At 35.1% G+C, this 18,720-nt stretch overlaps 1 protein-coding gene across 4 annotated transcripts in view; it reads left to right on the plus strand.

Moving 5' to 3' along the window:
* Positions 1 to 18,720, plus strand: part of TRPC4 (transient receptor potential cation channel subfamily C member 4) — a 171,653-nt gene that overhangs the window by 121,535 nt on the left and 31,398 nt on the right. For all 4 annotated transcript variants that reach the window (XM_082435554.1, XM_082435553.1, XM_082435555.1 and 1 more), the window contains one exon: positions 15,864 to 16,003. In XM_082435554.1, the coding sequence (XP_082291680.1) occupies positions 15,864 to 16,003 (140 nt within the window). The remainder of the gene's footprint in view (positions 1 to 15,863; positions 16,004 to 18,720) is intronic.

An 18,720-nucleotide genomic window follows, 5' to 3' on the forward strand; every position in this document is an offset into this window, starting at 1 on the left:
TTTAAATTTTAAGTATTCTTCCTTCTATCCTACTGTGGTTTGCTGAGAAATCACATTTTTCTCAATTTAGCTCATCATTTTAAACCTCTCTGATATTATATCCATCTCAGCACTTAGTAATTAGCAAATATGTGACAAATTTAATGATTCACAGTCTCAGAAGATCAGTTTGGGTTAACTGTCAAAACGGCTGGAGAGACTGTAAAATGAGGAAAAGGCAGGAAAAAAAAAAGACAGTATCTGAATCTGAGATAGATACACTTTTTAAAGATTACAAATACTGTAAATACTGACAACAAGAAAAGTTCTTAGGAACAAGATTTGATGTTTTACAAATATTTCTAATAATAAAAAAATAACCCTTCTCCCAGAGAAATTCCCAGAGTGATAGAATTTAAAGTGAACTTTAAAATAAAATACATTCTCAATCTGAAGTAAAGTGTGATCTTGGGAAGGTTTATATAGTCTGTAAATGTCTTTTTGAATAAAACAATTGTGACATAGCAATTGATATTAAATATAAAATTATCCTACCTGTATCCATTTAAATTAAATATCTCACAGTAGGAATCTGTTCTTGATTAAGTTTTCTTCATAGAAAATTTCTTGAGAACAATTCATAAGGAAGATTTTGGAAGTCACATTTCCCATTGTGTGTAACTTATATTGAACGTCTAAAAATCCTGGTGTCCCAAGTGAAACACAGAACATTTCACTTTGAAAAATGGTATAGATATAATGCAGCATAAGTAGATATAATATTTCTAGTCTTTTCTTTATGCAGTCAATGAAAATATGTAGGGTACTTTCTATGGATTAAGGGCAGTACAGGGCAATAGTGAAACAAAAATTAAAGAAAGAAGAAAGAAAGAAAAAAAGAAGAAAGAAAGAAAGAAAAAGAAAGAAAGAAAAAGAAAGAAAGAAAAGAAAGAAAGAAAAGAAAGAAAGAAGGAAAGAAAGAAAAAGAAAGAAAGGAAGGAAGGAAGGAAAGGAAAAGAAAAAAGAAAAGATCTCTTCTGCTTATGAAGGTTAAATTTTACTGGAAGAAATGGATAATAAACAAACAATGAGATATGTGATATAATATCAGAAATGGTAAATAATATGAAAGTTAGAAGCTCCAAACTTTGAATAATTCATACAAGTAAAACAGTCATTGGCTGCCTCCTACATGCAAAACTTGTAACATAATTTTCCATGAAAATTGGCTAGAAGAAACCATATCCAAATCTCAGCTGAATGGTTAAATAAGGTATAAATTTAATTATGAGAACTACAGTTCCAGCCAAAAGAAGTAGCTGCTAAAGGCAACCTTTTCTGAAGATATCCTGCTGCAGTGAGTTCATTTATATGGGAATTTTTAGGATGAAAAGAGATGTTCTAGAATTTAAAAAATACCCATGAATGATCATCTTGCTTAAATAACGGAGCATGAGAAAAAGAATGTTTCTATATCAAATAGATCTGTCAAAACAGATTATTCATCAAGCCTGGTGAATTCTGAGTGCCTCATATCTAAGACTGAGTTCTAAGTGCTTTGCTAGAGTCATGATTATAAGGGGTATTCTCCATGTTATTTGGCTGTAGAAGAAAACTGGATTTGAATACATGTCCAAGTTCTACCACTGAGAGGCTATTAAATTATGGATGGACACAATCTCTCAGGATTTTCTGTGTTTTCATCAATAAGATGAAAGATTCAGAGTGATAACTTCTTCAGTCCCACTGTGTCCTATTATCCTGTCCTGGGGACCTATCATTATTGGCGCAGAGAAAATTGATCTTTTCGTTGGTGGGGAGAGGGGATGGGTGGAGGGAAGAGGGCTAAAGACAACAGGGTAGGAATCCTTTAACCTCTTACCAGAAGTGTGATAGATGCAAAAAAAGCATGGTCTCATTTGATGACTATATTAATGAACCTTCTATATTGCCTCACTCAGTCCTGCTGTTTGGTAAAGTGAGTGACTGTACATTTCATGGTCCCTGCATTGTAAGGCTCTAGGCTTATAATAACAAGACTTCACGACTTATGGAGAAGAGTGTGGCTTGTGTTTCCCTCATCATGTTAATATTCCCAGTGACTGAATGAAGCTGTGTGCATGGGTTTTTCTCAAGTCTTCTTGAACCGACTTAGGTTTTCAACTCATGTCACCTCTGTGAGCTGCTTGCTTTGTAAAGAAATATTTTTTCATTTTACTAAACTTCCTTTCCTTCCATTTTCAGATGTTTTCCAGACCTATGATACTGTAGCTTAAGGGAAATGATTCCTTTGATACCTCTCATTTTGTTTATCCTGGCAAAAAGACTTTTGCTTTACTTGTTTTATATATTTATATCATAAATTTTCAACTTTTCTGAATAGAAAATTTTTCTAACTTTAAAGCTTATCCTCTCAAATCAATCCCTTTATCTGAAGAAGTATGGTTTTTGCTTGGGAATTTCCATGTTATATACTTTGCTGTGTTTCAACAATAAGAACTTATACAACATTACAGATCCAGATACCTTGTGATTTAGTACAGTGGAGAAAAATGTTTCTGTGTCATTTTCACTCTTTCCTGTTGAAGTTCAACATCTTTTTGACTATATAAATTGAAGTCTATTGAGTTTGATATCTTTAGAAGAGAATCTACAGTGGTCCTTATATCCTTTCGCTGTAGTGTCATTGATAAATTGTAGCTCATCTCCTGCAAAGCTTTTCGAATTATTTTTCCTTCAGACTGAAGGTTATCAACTCTTCTTTTCTCCCATCAAATAACCTCTAGAGATCTTCTTACCTATGTTTGCTGTCAGGATGAACTTTAGCATATAAGCAAAGAAATTTAAAAGCCTGATACAGGGATAAAACTTATGATTCTGGCCGTCTTGAGAGATACAGTTTTAAGCAACAAAGAAAACTAATCACAGATAATTCCGTTAGAACTCTGTCAGTAGAAAGGTAGATTCTAGACAGATAGACACCAGTATATTTCTCAGATTGTCAAATTACCCATTTGAACTAGAGTAAAAAGTAAAACAACAGTTTCATCCTGCATGCATATGGCCTGATAACAGAGCTATGCTTTTCAATTGTTTAGAGAGAAAGTATCACCAGGAAGACTGTGATGGATTAAAAGAAGCCTGGGGTCAGATTAGAGACATGGCTACTTCTATTTTCTGTTGTGTCATGACCCCAAGGCTCTTAATTTATTAAGGGTTTGATTTTAACAATATAATACTAAGGATATGAAATGAATATAATATTCATATGAGAAACTCATTTTTATATAGAATTTAAATGCAAACTAAATATAGCATGTTATATGTAGAATGCGTATTATGAGAATTCATCTAAATTACAGCAGAAGTTTTAACTCCAGTAGATGTCATTTGTTTCTGGAGATAATGTGGAGTAAAATGTGAAAAAAAATTTTTTTGAATGCTAATTTTTAAAGCCTTCCCAAAACTAGATTGGATTTTTCCACAGAATCCATTATAACTCAACTGTAACAATCAAATTTGTGTCATAGCTTATTCTCCTGCAAAAAAAGAAAAGCGTGCATATATATGAAACATCCAGATGTAGACTTATGTTATCACTTAGCAAAAAGAATATGAAATTGATAACATTTTCCACCAAAGAAGTAGAATGTTAATGAAAGCTATCGTATTAATAAAGCAGGAAATACCTTGTTCCCAATGAGAATACTGCCGAATGGCTGCCGAAGTGACTTGATATTATGTGTGTGCTTAAGAATATGCCATAATTACATAGCATATAAATCTGTGCATGCCGAGCATGATGAGAATGGTGAACTGAGGAAAAGATATATCAGAGGAAGAGATATGAGCTCTGTTAAAAATAGCTTCTAGTGAATTTCTAGGCATAAATTAAGAATTGCTCATAAGATCCAGATTCTATGTCCTTCCTGTAATACATACTTATTTAACAATTTTTCTGCAACAAAATTGGCCTCTCATTTTCATAATTTATTTTATATTTTTATCTTTTAAAGGGTTGATATTAACAAATCTGAAAATTTCAACAAGGCCTGCCAAATTGAAAATGGAAAATGAAAAATGGTGATCACGTTCACATCTAGATAAATACTCAGGAACAAACAATCCTATATATATTCTTTCTTTCCTATGACCATTTCTTCATCTTTTGTCTAATAGGCATTAAGATCACATGGCTTCAGGTACTCGTATTTTCAGCCTCACCTTTCAATTATCCATCTTCCCCCAAATTAAGAATTATAAGGAACAAGTCTATAGATTTCCCCACTCTCTCCCTTGGCAAGGTGTTCTAACCACCTCAGCAAACTAGCTGCAGACACATATGGACAACTCAAACACAGCTGCAGAACATCTGTTTATTAATTTAAAGGGATATTTTAATTTTCCAGAAAACCAGATAATCATTGCAGCATGACATAGAATTCTCATTTTCCTGTTTTTCTGTGAGGAAGAAATTTTAAAGTCATCTTTACCAAGACTTATCAAGACTAACACAGTAAAATCTCAAACAATAAAATATTCATATAGTTGTAAATTGTTCAGTGTGCACATACTATTGCTGACCAAATGACTTCTTTTTCTATTTTTTAATACTTTTTATTGGAGTATAGTTGATTTACAATGTTGTGTTAGTTTCAGGTGTACAGCAAAGTGAATCAGTTATACGTATACATATATCCACTCTTTTTTAGATTCTTTTCCCAGATAAGCCATTACAGAGTATTGACTTCTTTACTGGAGAGAAAATTAAGTCTTTTAGGTCATACATGCAATACAAATTTGGTGACCAACAAGTGAAATCTACAGGCCTTGGGAGAATGTTTGACGACTGTGGTTCTGATGGTTCAAGGGAAGAGGAGAAAAGATAGGAAAAGAGGAGTGCATAGGAAATGAGGGAGGGTCAGAGTAAAAGATTTGAGGTAAGCTGGAAGTGGTTTCTGTTAGTTCAGAATAACAATAATAGTAATAGTAGTGATGGTGGTAATAACAATAGAAACTAAGAAAGTTGGCACTGTGCTAAGTGATTCAAATGTGTGTTCTTATTTGAACTTCATAGTCAACTCCACTTTACTCATAATAAATGATGTTAGTATCTCATTTAATAGAGAGGAAATAGGCTTAGAAAAGTGAGATCACTTTCCCAGGTTCAAGGAGCTAACAAATGGTAGATACTAGATTCAAACTCCAGTTAGTCTAACTCCAGAGCTAGAGACTTCATCCTCCATAAGTACTGCCCTTGGAGTGTGAGAAATGGAATTTAAAGGGGCAAAAACAGCCCAAGAACTCAAGTTTCCATACATTGACTTCTTTCCTATTTTCTCTGCCTCTGTTTACGAACTTAAGTCTTTACACAGGTCAAATTTGAGTGGACCACGTTTCTGATTTATTAAAGATGCAATGCTCTTTGAGATACACACTTGATATAATTTCCTATTGAATGTGATGCTTGTTAACATAGCGAACTTATCGTTGCCATCAGCATCACATCAGCAGGACCCTCCATCTTCATCTCCACCACCCATCTCTGTTCTAAAACACATGCATTATAAGTGGTTCCCTAATACTGACAGAAGCAATTTCTATTCTAAGAAAGAAAGAATAAAGTCTTTTGCCATGACCTTGAGATGCTTCCTTTTTAGTTTCCATGTTCACTTGCTAGGACCTAAAGCTAAATTTCCTTGCTTCCAGGGATATCATTAATTTTTAATCTTTCATTGGTGTGTATATGTATGTGTGTGTGTAGGGGGTCTTCAGGAAATATAAAGAGATAATTATATTTCTTTTGCACATAATTGTTTTAAAAATAGAAGTTTATAGTAGGTGGAAAGTGGTAATCTTCATAGTGAAAAATTAATAATCACTCATTCAAAAATATTTATTAAGCAACTACTGCCACTCATTGAAAAGGTGACTTGAGAAAAGACTTGAGGAATATTTATTCATTGTTTTTCCACCTACGTAAATATATAATGCCTTAGTTCTCATGGAAATTTTTAAATTAAACAGAAATCCTATAAAAAGTCTAATACTGCATTGACAGAAACATTTTACTTGATTTTTAAGTTACTGCATTTGTGTCGTAAGCAATCAGATGAGCTAGAATTCTAAGGTTCTACATTTTTTACATCTTAATCGAAAACTAGCATTGTATCATTCCTTGGCACAGTTTCAAAACATGTACTTCCTTAATTGTATATTCCTAATATTTTTTCCTCTAAATGTTAAACTGATGCTATCAAAACTGTAGTAATTTAAGGGTTTTTAGATGTCTTCAAACTAAACATATTTGACTATGCACTGTCCCTTTAAGTCAGCGTTTCTTGAAGCGTGGTGTGCTGACTATAATCATAATCACTGTGAATTTTTTATGAAAAATTTAGATTTTGAATTCTCCCCTTGGTTCACTGATCAGAAATTTCAGAGGTCTTTAAACACTAAAGATTAAGAAACAATTCTAGAAACCAAATTTTATGCAGGTTTCATATTTAGTTCCGATTTCAGCTTTATTGAGGAATTGAGACTCATTAGAATCTAAACATGAAATGGTTTAACCTTTTTCAATCACTCTTCCCAACCACCCTACACCAAATATTCTTTCCCTTCACTATCTGTCTAGTAGATATCATCAATTTCCTGAAATTTTGAGTTATTAAAAAGTAGTCCCAGTTCAGTTTAAAACACAAAGCTTACCATCAGTTTAAAGCTCTCCTCTTCCCCACAAAGCCCTGACACATGTATCAAAGGACCCAGAAATATTCATTTTTTGCTCATCCTTCAACCCCAACACTGGAATGGAAGGAGGGACACAAACTTTTTCTGTTCTCCCCGTTGCTTGGTTTCTGCAGGCAAGCAGGATGTCAGGAAAAGTTAAAAGTCTTCTTTACCTCCTTGGTACCCTGGTCACAGCTCTTCCCGTGTTGGTTGTCTGCATCTCTGGCTAATACTGAGTGGCCTATGTGACAGGTCTTGACCCTCTGACTCTCCTGATGGGTCCATGAGTGTTCTTTAGAGGGTCCTGTGTACCTGCACACTACCTAGTTCTCCGAATCCGAGTTTCAGCTCTGCCTGACATCTTCCAGTCTGGCAACTCTCATAACCAGCAGTTGGCCCCTTTATGGGTCCTGTGACCCTAGCAAGGGCAGGGGAACAAGATGGCTAAAGCCCGGCTTCTTCCTGTGATAAGCCCTCGCTCCCCCAAGAGATCACAAAACCTTGCTACCTCAGATGGCAAGGGGTCAGGCTGCTGCCAGCTGCCCAGCTGAGACCCACTGTTTGTCTGCTTTCCCTGAAGTGCAAGCCAAGTGAGAGATGAGCAGGCCAAGTGCTTGGGAAGATGCCCCGGCAGGGGTTAAGAGCCAGCTTCTCCCTGCAGAAATCCCCCATCTTTCTGAGGCGTTTTCGTGGAGTCTCCTACACTTGACCTAGGGAGGTGGCGGTGCTGGTGAGGTCGCTAGCACCCGACCTGCAGTGCCCTGAGCTCACGGCTCTCTGGTCCCCTCTTCCCAGCGTTCTCTCTGTATAACCCATGGGTTACAGTGTGGCAGGAGGTTGGTAGCAGATATGGTCCTCATCCCTCTTAGGAAGCCCCGGCGGGAAGGGCTACAGTTTTCTGTACGCTCTCTTCAGAAAGTGGATACTTGAGGCTCTTTACCTTTGTCTGGGTTTTAAGAATAACACTGAGACCATAGCAGCTGCCCCTTAACTTAGTGCCTCTTATGGGTCCGGCATAATGTGAGTCTCTACTGAGTAAAATAACTGCATTTAGATTTCTTTTTGAACAAAAGCAGAATTTTGACAAGAAACTGCCTTTTTGTTTCCTGACTTGGGGAGGGAAAGAAACCCTCCAGCGAAGAAGAGTTCTTTTTTGTTGCCTTTATCTTCATTGATTTGGTGCCACAGCATGGATTTCAGTGTTCTGTCAAGGGACTTCCAAGGCCAGATCCCTCGACTAGCTCTGGGGCTGCTGTAAAAAGCCCTCAGATGTGTCGTAGGTGAAAAGCTGACTTGCCCTTTACTTGGGGTTATTTACTCTTCGTGTTAATACTGACAGCAAGAAAGGAGAGGCAAGAGGTCTGTGTGCAGAATTACACATTTCTCACATGAAATCGAGGCTGCTAAATGCAGCATCGGAGGTCTGCCTCCCCACAGCCAGCTTCACATGATGGGATATAACAGAATACTCAAATGGCCCTGGTGAAAACTGTTATGGGAAAGGTAGAAAAAAATAGTCAAAACTTCCAGGCATCCACAAATATTTTTAAAAGGAAGTTCTCTGACTCATTTGCACTGCGATCTTTCCGTGGTTGGTCCCTGCAGTCTTACATCAATGCTTGTAATTAGACTTCCACCACCACGCTGAGAAATCATGTCATCTGTTTATAAACAGCAGAGAATAACTTTGAAATGTTCCCATTGTGGGAACGGCACAAACATTTTCTGACAGAAGCTCCCTCAAGCTTTGTTTGCTTCAGTCTTTTTTTAGTTACCATGAATAGTTTACTATCTGGATGCATTTTTCAGCCAGTTAATAGCACCTTCTAGTTTTTCTAAAGGCTTGTTTCTTCTAAAATTTCAGTGAATATTGCCAGAATAGAGGAAACTTGGTATTTCACTAAAGTGCTCATAACAAATAGAAATCAATGTCATTAAACAAGTATGTGGTGATACAGGAAGTGATCCAAACAGCTATAGGACGTGATCCTACAATCTGGTGCTTTGAAAACAAAAGATCCCAAACCCCATTAGCCAACCAGCACTGACTGACAGTCTTATTTACAGTTCAGGTTAAAAAAACAGTGGGCTAAGTCCTCAATTTCATCAGGATCTCTGTATTTTCCATACAGTTGTGCCTTTCCAAAGTCAGAAGTAATATAATTTTTGTATAATTCAGAAAGTTAGATTTTATGTCTATTCTTTGAACTCCAAAGGAACTGTAATATATCCAAATTGTGAGTTTTTGTTTTGACTCTTCTTCAGAAACCTTAGAGGTCATCTATTCAAGTGTCATGTCCTTGAACCTGTCTAATAGGAACAGAGTCTGCTCAGATATTAAGGAGCTCCAGGTTAAAATGGTGCTTTCTACTGAGCTCCTAACTGCTTCTTCGTAACTCCTTCCCCTCTAAAGCAGTTAGTTTTTGGTGTCTTTACTCTTTTACATAATTACCCACAAAATATTTGAAGTTCTGTATTTTCGTGACTGTTAATAATCTCATTTGGCTTTCCAGTTGGGTAGAAGCAAAAAAAGAGATACAATTTATCTATAAAGGGAAATAAAATATAAACCCTCTTGTTGGTTAGTAGGTATTTTTAAATATATTTCATTTTAAAATACATACAAAATTTGCAAACACCAGAATCACAAATTCATAAAGTTGGAATGACCTTTAGAGGTCCAATGGAACAGTTCTCCACTCATTGCTAGAATTTCTCTGGAATATGACTGATCAAAGACATTCCAGGCTCTGGATTGGAATCTTAACCCCAAAGGGTGATCCATTCCAGTTTTGGGACAACTTTGACAGAGAATCCCCCTTACATTGTGCAAGAAGTTTCCGTTCTATAACTTTCATATCATAGATCCAATTTCTGCTTTCTGGGGCAGATCAAAGCTGGTGTGTGCCCTCTGGTACAGAACAGTTTTTAATCTCTCATGTCAGCTATTGTGATGACTGATTTTCATAGAATATTGATAATTCAAAGAGGAAGAATCAGTGTCTGGCTTATTTATACCATTAAGGTAGAATTATACTTCTTGTATGATTCTATATATAGAATTCTGTGATAATCCAAACCTTTCTTTTTTTGAAGTGAGATAACTGAAACCTAGAAGGACGAGACTACTGGCTAAGATTACAAAGCTGATTACTAGTTGAGCTGAGCCTGGCACTTCACTCACCTGGCATTATCACTATGCCTTCTGATGAAAGTGAACTTGAATGCATTTGTTCAATCAACGATTGCAATGCTCACATCGCCTCATCTCTGGGAATTGGCAAAGTTTCAAGCAAAACAAAACAAATAAGCTCCATTGTGAAATCTCAGGAGTAAGAAAATATTGTCTAAGAGCACTGCCTAAGGAGACTGGTATCCTGTTCTGGTTTCTCCATTAACTGGCTTTAGTCACACGGCCTTTGGTGGCCTTAGATTTCTTATGTAGGTTGTGGTTGCGTGCTGGATTCTGAGACTGTACACAGGCTCAGTAGGAAAAAGCACCACGAATGTGGGAGAGGAGAGTAGTTCCATCAGTACTGAGCATTTTTCCTCATTGGATAATATAAATTGTAAGTTTTCCACAAGCTATAAAATCAGTGCGTGTATCACATGTTATTCAGATCTTATATATTCCTTTCTTCAATAAGGAGTCAGTGATCATTATCACCTCCTCAAATATGCCCAATTTTATCTGAGTTCTCAAGAGAGATTTATTTATGAAAGAAACTTCAAAGGGGAAGCTGGATATAAACAACAAATCTAGAATAAAACTGTGGTCTACAGCAGACTTTAAAATGCACTCTATATTTAATTCAACTGAAATCAGTCCTCATCTGGGTTCTTAATTTAAATGTGACAAAATTTAAAAATAAAACTTTATTAATAATATTAAATAACTATTGCTAGTTCTCACTAAATAATTATGGACTAATATACTTTTATTTCTTCCAAAGTTTTATCGTGCAAATTTTCAAACACATCTATCAGCAATATATCACAATTGATACTTTATTATATTTCTTTATTTTTAATCTATCCCTATTTCCATTGTCCGACATCAATCTCTCATAATTTTTGCTGCCTTAACATTAAGTTGTACCACTACTTTTTAATTTTTTTTTTCTAGGGCACAGGTATATAAAATGTTGACAAACACATACAATCATATAGTACCACCACAATCAAGATATGAGGCCCAGCAGGCCAAATCTGGCCCTTTGACAGTTTTTATAAATAGTTTCATTATAACAAAGCCACACTCATTCATTAATTGCAAAGCCTAAGTTATTTATTTTCTGGCCCTTTACAAAATAAGTATGATGGTAGTTTAGATTTTTATAGATGTCCTTTATCAAATCAAGACATTTTCCTTCTAGTCATACTTTGCTGAAAGTTTTTGTCGTGAATGAATGTTGAATTTGGTCAAATGAATTTATTGTATCTATTGAAAAGATTTCTTGCATTTAATGAAAAGATTTTTTTCCCCAAAAATCTGTTGATGTGACAAATTACATTGATTGATTCTTAAATTTTCAAACAATCTTGCATTTCTGGGAAAAATAGCATTGGGTCATGATTTATTGTTAAGTTTATATATTACTGTATTTAATTTGCTAATATTTGTTGAGGATTTTATGCATATTCAAAGGGTTATTAGTGTGTAGTTTTCTTTGTATTGTTTTTGTATGACTTTTTATCAGAATAATACATACTTTTCAAACATTTTTTCTTGTAATTTTGTAAGTGTTTGATTAGCACTGGCATTATTTTTTCCTTAAATGTTTGGTAGAATCACCATGAAGGAAATGGACCTGAATTTTTCTTTGCTGGAAGGTTTTTAACTATGAATTCATTTTCTTTAATGAATATAGGACAATTCAGGTTATTCTATGTCCTCTTACGTGAGTTAGGAAGGTTATGTCTTTCAGGGAAAATGTCCAATTCATTTAAGTTGTGAAATTAATGAGTATCAAGTTCATTTTATCACTTATCCTTATGAAGTCTGTAAGATCTGTATTTATGCCCCTTCTTTCATTTCAGATATGGATCATTTATATCTTCTTTTTTTTCTTGACCATTCTAGCTAGAGTTTTATCAATTTTAGTGACCATTTCAGAGAACTAGATTCTGTTTTCATTGACTTTTCTCAAGTTTTATATTTTAAAATTTATTGATTTCTGCTTTAAAATTTTCTTTCTTCTGTTTGTTTTGGGTTTAATTTGCTCTTCTTTTCAGTGTCACAGTTGAAGCTGAGATCACTGATTTGAGACCTTTATTGTTTTCTAATTAAGCATTCTACTCTAAGTACTGTGTTAACTGCATCACAGAACTCTTAGTTGTATTTTCATTTGTAATCATTTCAAAATATTATCTAATTATTCTGTTAATTTCTCTTTGACCAAAAGTTATCAGAAGCATATTATTTAATTGCAAAATATTTGGGGATTTTGAGATACATTTTATAATTGATTTGTTGTTTACTATGTTGTCATGGTAAACATTTAAACATTTCAACATGTATAAATATGTTGAAGTTATGTAGCCTATCTTAGTGAATGTTCCATGTGCACTTGAAAAAAATGTCTTCTGCTATTTTCAGACTGTTGATAGTGCTGTTCAGAACTTCTATATTCTTACTAAACTTCTGCCTACTGATTCATTTACTTATAGAGAGGAATAGTAAAGTCTCTAACTAATTGTACCTTTCTCTATTTATATTTAAATTCTATGGCATCTTGCATTATCAGGTTATTTTGTTAGCTGCATTCATATTTAGGACTGTTCTGTCTTCAGAGTGATTTGACCTTTTTATCCTTGTTATATCCCTGTACATACCCAGTAACACTTCTTCTGAAATATATCTAGTCTTACATTAATATAACCATCTAAGTTTTTTTCAATTAGTATTTCATGGTATCATTGTTATTCATTTATGTTTAACCTATCGATGAATTGTCATATAGTTATGTTTTGCATCTTTATTCTATGTGAACATCTCTGTCTTTTAATTAGTGTGTTTAGACCTCACCTTTCATTCAATGTAATTTTTGATATTGACAGATTTAAAATCTACCCTATTGTTTTTCCTATTTGCCCCATGTATTGCTGTATTTTTCCCTTTTTTTTTCTGCCTGTTCTTGGATCGTTTATTATAACTCCATGTTTATTTACATTTGTGGCTATTTATGCATTTAAAAATATTTTGAGAGAAAGCCCTAGGATTTACAACATAAAATTTAATTTATCACAGTCTAACTTCAAATAATATTTTGCTTTACATGTAGTATAAGAACCTTATGATAGTATGTTTCTAATTCCTCTTTCTCATCTTCTGTGCTAATGTTGTCATATGTTTTACCTTTACATATGTTATACATGTTATAAACCACAATACATTTTTGCTATATGCTATTTTTGCTTTATGCAGTCAATGATCTGTTAGAGCAATTCGAAATAAGAAAAAAGTATTTTATGTTTATTTTCATTTTAACAGTTCCTGAATAGAGATTTTTATTTCTTTTTGTAAACCTAAATTTCTGTTTAATATCATATATGTTCTGCCTAAAAAATATCCCTTTAGCATTTCTTGTAGCATGGGTCTCTGTCTGAATTTTTGATTGTCTGAAAAAAGTTTTCCATTACCCTTCATTTATTAGAGATATTTGTGCTGTGTATAGAATTCTGGATTGACTTTTTTTCTTTTCAGCACTTTAATGATGTCAGTCTGTCCTGCATGGTTTCAGATAATCAGTTTGATATCAGTCCTATATTTCTTCCTTTGTATGCAACATGTCTTTTATTTCCACCCACCCCCTCCCTGTGATGCCTTCAATAATTTTTCTTTTATCTTTTTTTGAACAGTTTGAGTATGATGTAACATGGTGTTCATGTGCTCGTATGCGTGTATTTTGTGAGGGTATTTATTCTGCCTATGCAGAAGGCTAGACAGAAGTGTATAGCATTTATGCTTGAAAATGGGCATATCTCTTCTGCTAGAACATTAGTGCAGGAATTTGAGGCAATATAGTCAGGAGCTGAGCTGGGTTTGGGTTTCATTGTTGCTACAATCAGTTTCAGCCTACCATACACTTCTGCTTAGAGTGGTGTTATGGGCTGCAAGTCTTTGTCCCCCCCAAAAGTCACACACTGAAATCCTAACTCACAATGTGATGGTTTTTGGAGGTGGAGCCTTTGGGAGGCAATTGGGTCATGAGTGTGGAGCCCTCACGAATGGGATTAGTGCTCTTCTAAGAACAGACCAGAGAGCTAGCTCGCTTTCTTTCTGCCAAGTGAGGATCCAAAGAGAGGTCAGCAGTCTGCAACATGAAAGAGGGCCCTCACCAGAGCCTGACCCTGATACCCTGAGCTTAGACTTGTAGCCTCCAGATCTAGGAAAAGTAAATGTCTGTTGTTTATAAAACAACTCACCTATGATGCTTTGTTATAGCAGCCTGAACAGACTAAGACAAGTGGGGAAGAGGATTATTATCAGAATTCCTGCTCCACCCACAGCTTTTGGCCTTCCTGGAGCACCTCTGCCTCTGAGGGGCTTTCTACCCATACGTTTGCCACTCCTCCAGTGGTTGTCAGCTTCTGCTTCTTACTCGGTGTTTGTCAGCCTGGTGATGTGAGGCAGGAAGCTTGTCTGTTGTCCGGGTCTAGGGTCAGACTTAGGTAAAACTACACCTGGGCATCAGGGGTGGAGCTTCTCAATGATCCAAATCTTCCTTCTCAAGGCAGTAAAACTGTGCAGGTCACGTGCCAAAGACAGTTTCCTGACCTTCCTCCTGTGGTAGGAAGCCTCTAAGGATATTAGTATAAACTCTAGGCCCTGGACTGTTTTCTGCTTCTCCCATAGGGCTAACATGTTCTGCTTCGTAGGGGAGAGGAGCTTGGGTAGGGCTTTGTGCCTTCCCCCCAGAACCAGCCTCTTGAGCAGTGGTGAGGTCTATGGAGATGAGCTTACTACTGAGTGGATGCCCTGCTGTGTCTGTGTCCCAGGGGTTCTGTCCTCTCACACTAGCTCACACTCAGCCTTTAGAAGTTTGTTTAAGAAGGTTTTCTGAAATTGTCCTTCTCTCTTGTATGATGCCAGTGTGTCTTACCCTGCACTCTGCCGCAGGGGAGCTAATGCTCACCTCGTCACTCTCTTTACAGGAACCTGTTTGTCTTTGAGATATAGGCTCCTTGGTTTCTCACCTCTCTGATGGATTCATGAAAAGTCATAATTCTATAGTTATATGACTTTTTCTTGCTTTTAGTGTAGGACAGATATGAAACTCTGTGCTACCCACATTCGATGTTTCAAACTATCATTACCTTAAAAGTCTTGTTGTTTTCTTGCTTTAATATAGCTTTAAAATCATATTTATCCTTTTAATATTTCCTGATTCTAGATATTTTGATATCTTTCTTTCTCATCATTAGGCTGTAAAAATAGATTTATAAAAATTTAATGAGATTATGTAAATAGAATAATGATATACAGTGATATTTTATAAGTGCTTTCTAATATTTGAAAATAAAATATTTCCTATTAAAAACATGACCATAATAAAGGAAAGTGATTTTTGTTTTCTCTGGATATAGCTTTAAAGCTACTGCTAGATATAAGGTCTTTTATTGAAGTATGAATGTTATAATCATCTTCTGTCCAGAACTGAAATCAGATCTCTGAAGGTGTTAATTGCTTACAAAAACAACACAAAGTGCCCTGCTTAAAGGCATTAAGCCAGTTATGTTCACTAGATACACTGTTTTTTCATAAATCTTTGAGTCATTTTGATTTGGGAGGAAAAATATCTTCAAGTATCTGTTTACAAATAAACGTTATGATATTTTCCAGAGAAAGATATATAGGTATAGAGGAATTATAGTTTGATTCAAAATTGCACAACCTTATCAATTTATCAAATGGATAAAAGAAAGTGAAGCTGCCCCAAGAGAATTCTCTACAAATTAGCTAAATGTCCTGAAAGTTTTAAAATCTGACTGGGATTCAATTATTACTACCTATAAAAATAGGTGTTGCATTTAGAGTAACTATGTAGTCTCTTGAAGCTCCAAGATTCTCTATTTCCTAATTATGGATCTCTGTTTTTAGTGATTTGATTGAAAAAATCACACTTATGTGAATCTTTCTATAATTGCAGGTTTTATATGGGGAGAAATTAAACAAATGTGGGATGGTGGACTTCAAGATTACATCCACGATTGGTGGAATCTAATGGATTTTGTGATGAACTCCTTATATCTAGCAACAATCTCCTTGAAAATCGTTGCATTTGTAAAGGTAACTATTGTTTATGTTATTGGTAAAGCATAAGTTCTGATAAGTATCGATGCACCTTTCACTGCTATTATTTTTATTAATAATGTTACCTAGAGCATTATCTGTATGTGAAATTCATCATCTCATGACTTTATTGAGAGATAGGAATAAAAGACATAGATAATACACAGTTTATAGTCATAAAACAAATTTTAATAGATTTCTAAATAGAAGTTGTCACCCAATTTTCTTGCATCTAAATTGAATGATGCCTCAAAATGATTCACAATAGCTGCTCTCGTTTCTAATCCTTTCCATTTCTAATGAAATTCTACCTCAAACACTGTTCAAATTTCGGCAACCAAAATCTATTTTTATCAGTTACAACTAACCGATGAAATTACATAGACAGATCAAAATATTACTCTTTCAAAGCATTGAAATTGTTATTTCAGTTTAAACTAATATAGTTTGATATAATTAGAGCAGAATATAATTTTTTTCTTCTCACCCCATTCAATATGACAGTGCTGAAATCTCACGCACCCATTACTCCCCCGCATTTCTTACAACATCAATCTTATCCCAAACCACATAATTTACATAAAATGTTTTTGTTCTGCAATGACAATTGGGATTATTTTGTACTTTGGGGGATGTTTTTCAAACCAAAGTATTATATTATTGCCTCCTCCTTCCTGCCTTTCTTTTTCCCTCTTTCCTTTTCCTTTTTAAAAAAATTTGTGTCAAAATGATGAGTGAATTAGTAAAAAAATAGACAGTGTTTAATTGAGCTGTACATGAATAATTCATGCCATCTAATGAGCTGAGCTAGGAAATGCTAACATGTAAGTGAACTCTTATTCATTTAGTCTTGTCCTAAGTCGACTCCTGCAATTTTCAGCTATAACAGGGTCAAAATTGCCCAAAGTTGTTTCCTGAATTGTTCAATTAAAATGTTTCCAACGCTCATATAAACATTAAGAAAAAGCATTTTCTACCACTTCCATGGAAAGCAAGCTGTGTTTTAAGAATGGAAACATGATTTGATAATTTTTCCTATCTGCATTAAGGTGAATGGCCTTGAGACCTTCTGAAGATGACAGAAGGTATTGTGTTAACCAAGGAGGTTTTGCATCTGTGTAGGAGATGGACATCTGTTTTGAAGTGAATATCCTTCCAATTCTTCTTTCTTCTGTAATGATCTTTAAGTATATCTATAAAGTTGGTTTGGACATCTCTCTACTAAAAAGTAATACATCTGTTTTTTGTGGTCCTGTGCACTTATAAAATTCTGATATTACATGACTATAGCAGTTCTTCTCAAATTTTCAGGTGCTAAGAATCACTTGGAAAGCATGCTAAAACAGATTCCTTTTCTCCATTCCCAGGAATCAGGAGTATTAAGGAGGGGCCTAAATTTGCATTTCTTGCAAATTCATTAGGTGATATTGATGTAACTGGTCTAAGGAAGACACTTTGAATAGGCCTGGACTGTAAAATCCTATTCAGCAGCTCAGAGAAGCATGGGATTGATGCCAAAAGGATCCTCTCTCATACAATATTTATACTAAGAAACATAATATTTTTACAGGTCTTATTTATATAGTGTTTACTTATAAAACATATATTTTATATATATGTGTATGTGTATATATATAACCTCTGGTATATACTGGGTACAGTTACATGAATTAATGGATACTTGTGGATTTTTGGCCTAATGGTTTAAATACTGGATTTGAATTTTCTTAAAATGTTGTAAAATTTTCACCTGTATTGTTCTTTATACTATACGAAGGGAAAATTTATGTTATAAATTCAACTCACCCACCCCAAGTGATGAAGAAGAAAGGAAAAAGGGGAGGAAAAGGGAGATAGAAAAGTAGACAGAAATTACCTCTGATGACAATGATGTAAATACTATGGACTCTTCGGGAAATACATAGTTTGTTTATGTGCTTTGGCCATAGGAGTTCAGTTAGGATTGTAAATATAGATGATGAAATGTTCTTTCTGAATGATTAGTTTGTGTGACAAAAACTTGAGTTGCGTGGGTAGTGTTTGAATGGCTGTACTTTATTTTTATTTTAAATAAAGTTATTTATGTATTTATTTATTATTTTTGGCTGTGTTGGGTCTTCCTTGTGGTGTGTGGGCTTTCTCTAGTTGTGGTGGCCTCTCTTGTTGCGGAGCATGGGCTCTAGGCGCGTGGGCTTCAGTAGTTGTGGCTCACAGGCTCTACAGCACAGGCTCAGTAGTTGTGGCACACGGGCTTAGTTGCTCTGGGGCATGTGGGATCTTCCTGGACCAGGCCTCGAACCCGTGTCCCCTGCATTGGCAGGCGGATTCTTAACCACTGCGCCACCAGGGAAGTCCTGAATGGCTGCACTTTAGACTTGGGTTTCCTGGGCTCAGTTTTCTTTTATCACTTACTAGTTATGTGAACTTGGGTCTGTTTCTTCAACTCTCTGTGCCTCACCTATAAAATAAGGAGAATAACAATTTCTGCCTTATGTGGTTAGTATGAGAAGTAAATGAGTGCATACATTTAAAGTGCTGGTTACAGAGTAAACATGCATGATTAGTTTTTCTCCTTTCTCTTCTACTGCTGTTTCCTCCTTCTTCATATATTATTGGTCCACTGGACTTGCCTTTTGTAATGTCTTTATTGTGTCTTTTCATTTGCTTTTTTTTTTTTTTAGTTGAAAAGGAGTCTAGCTCTGGATTAGGACTGC

Source organism: Balaenoptera physalus (assembly GCF_965194825.1).
Source record: "Balaenoptera physalus genome assembly, chromosome: 18".
Lineage (NCBI taxonomy): Eukaryota > Metazoa > Chordata > Mammalia > Artiodactyla > Balaenopteridae > Balaenoptera > Balaenoptera physalus.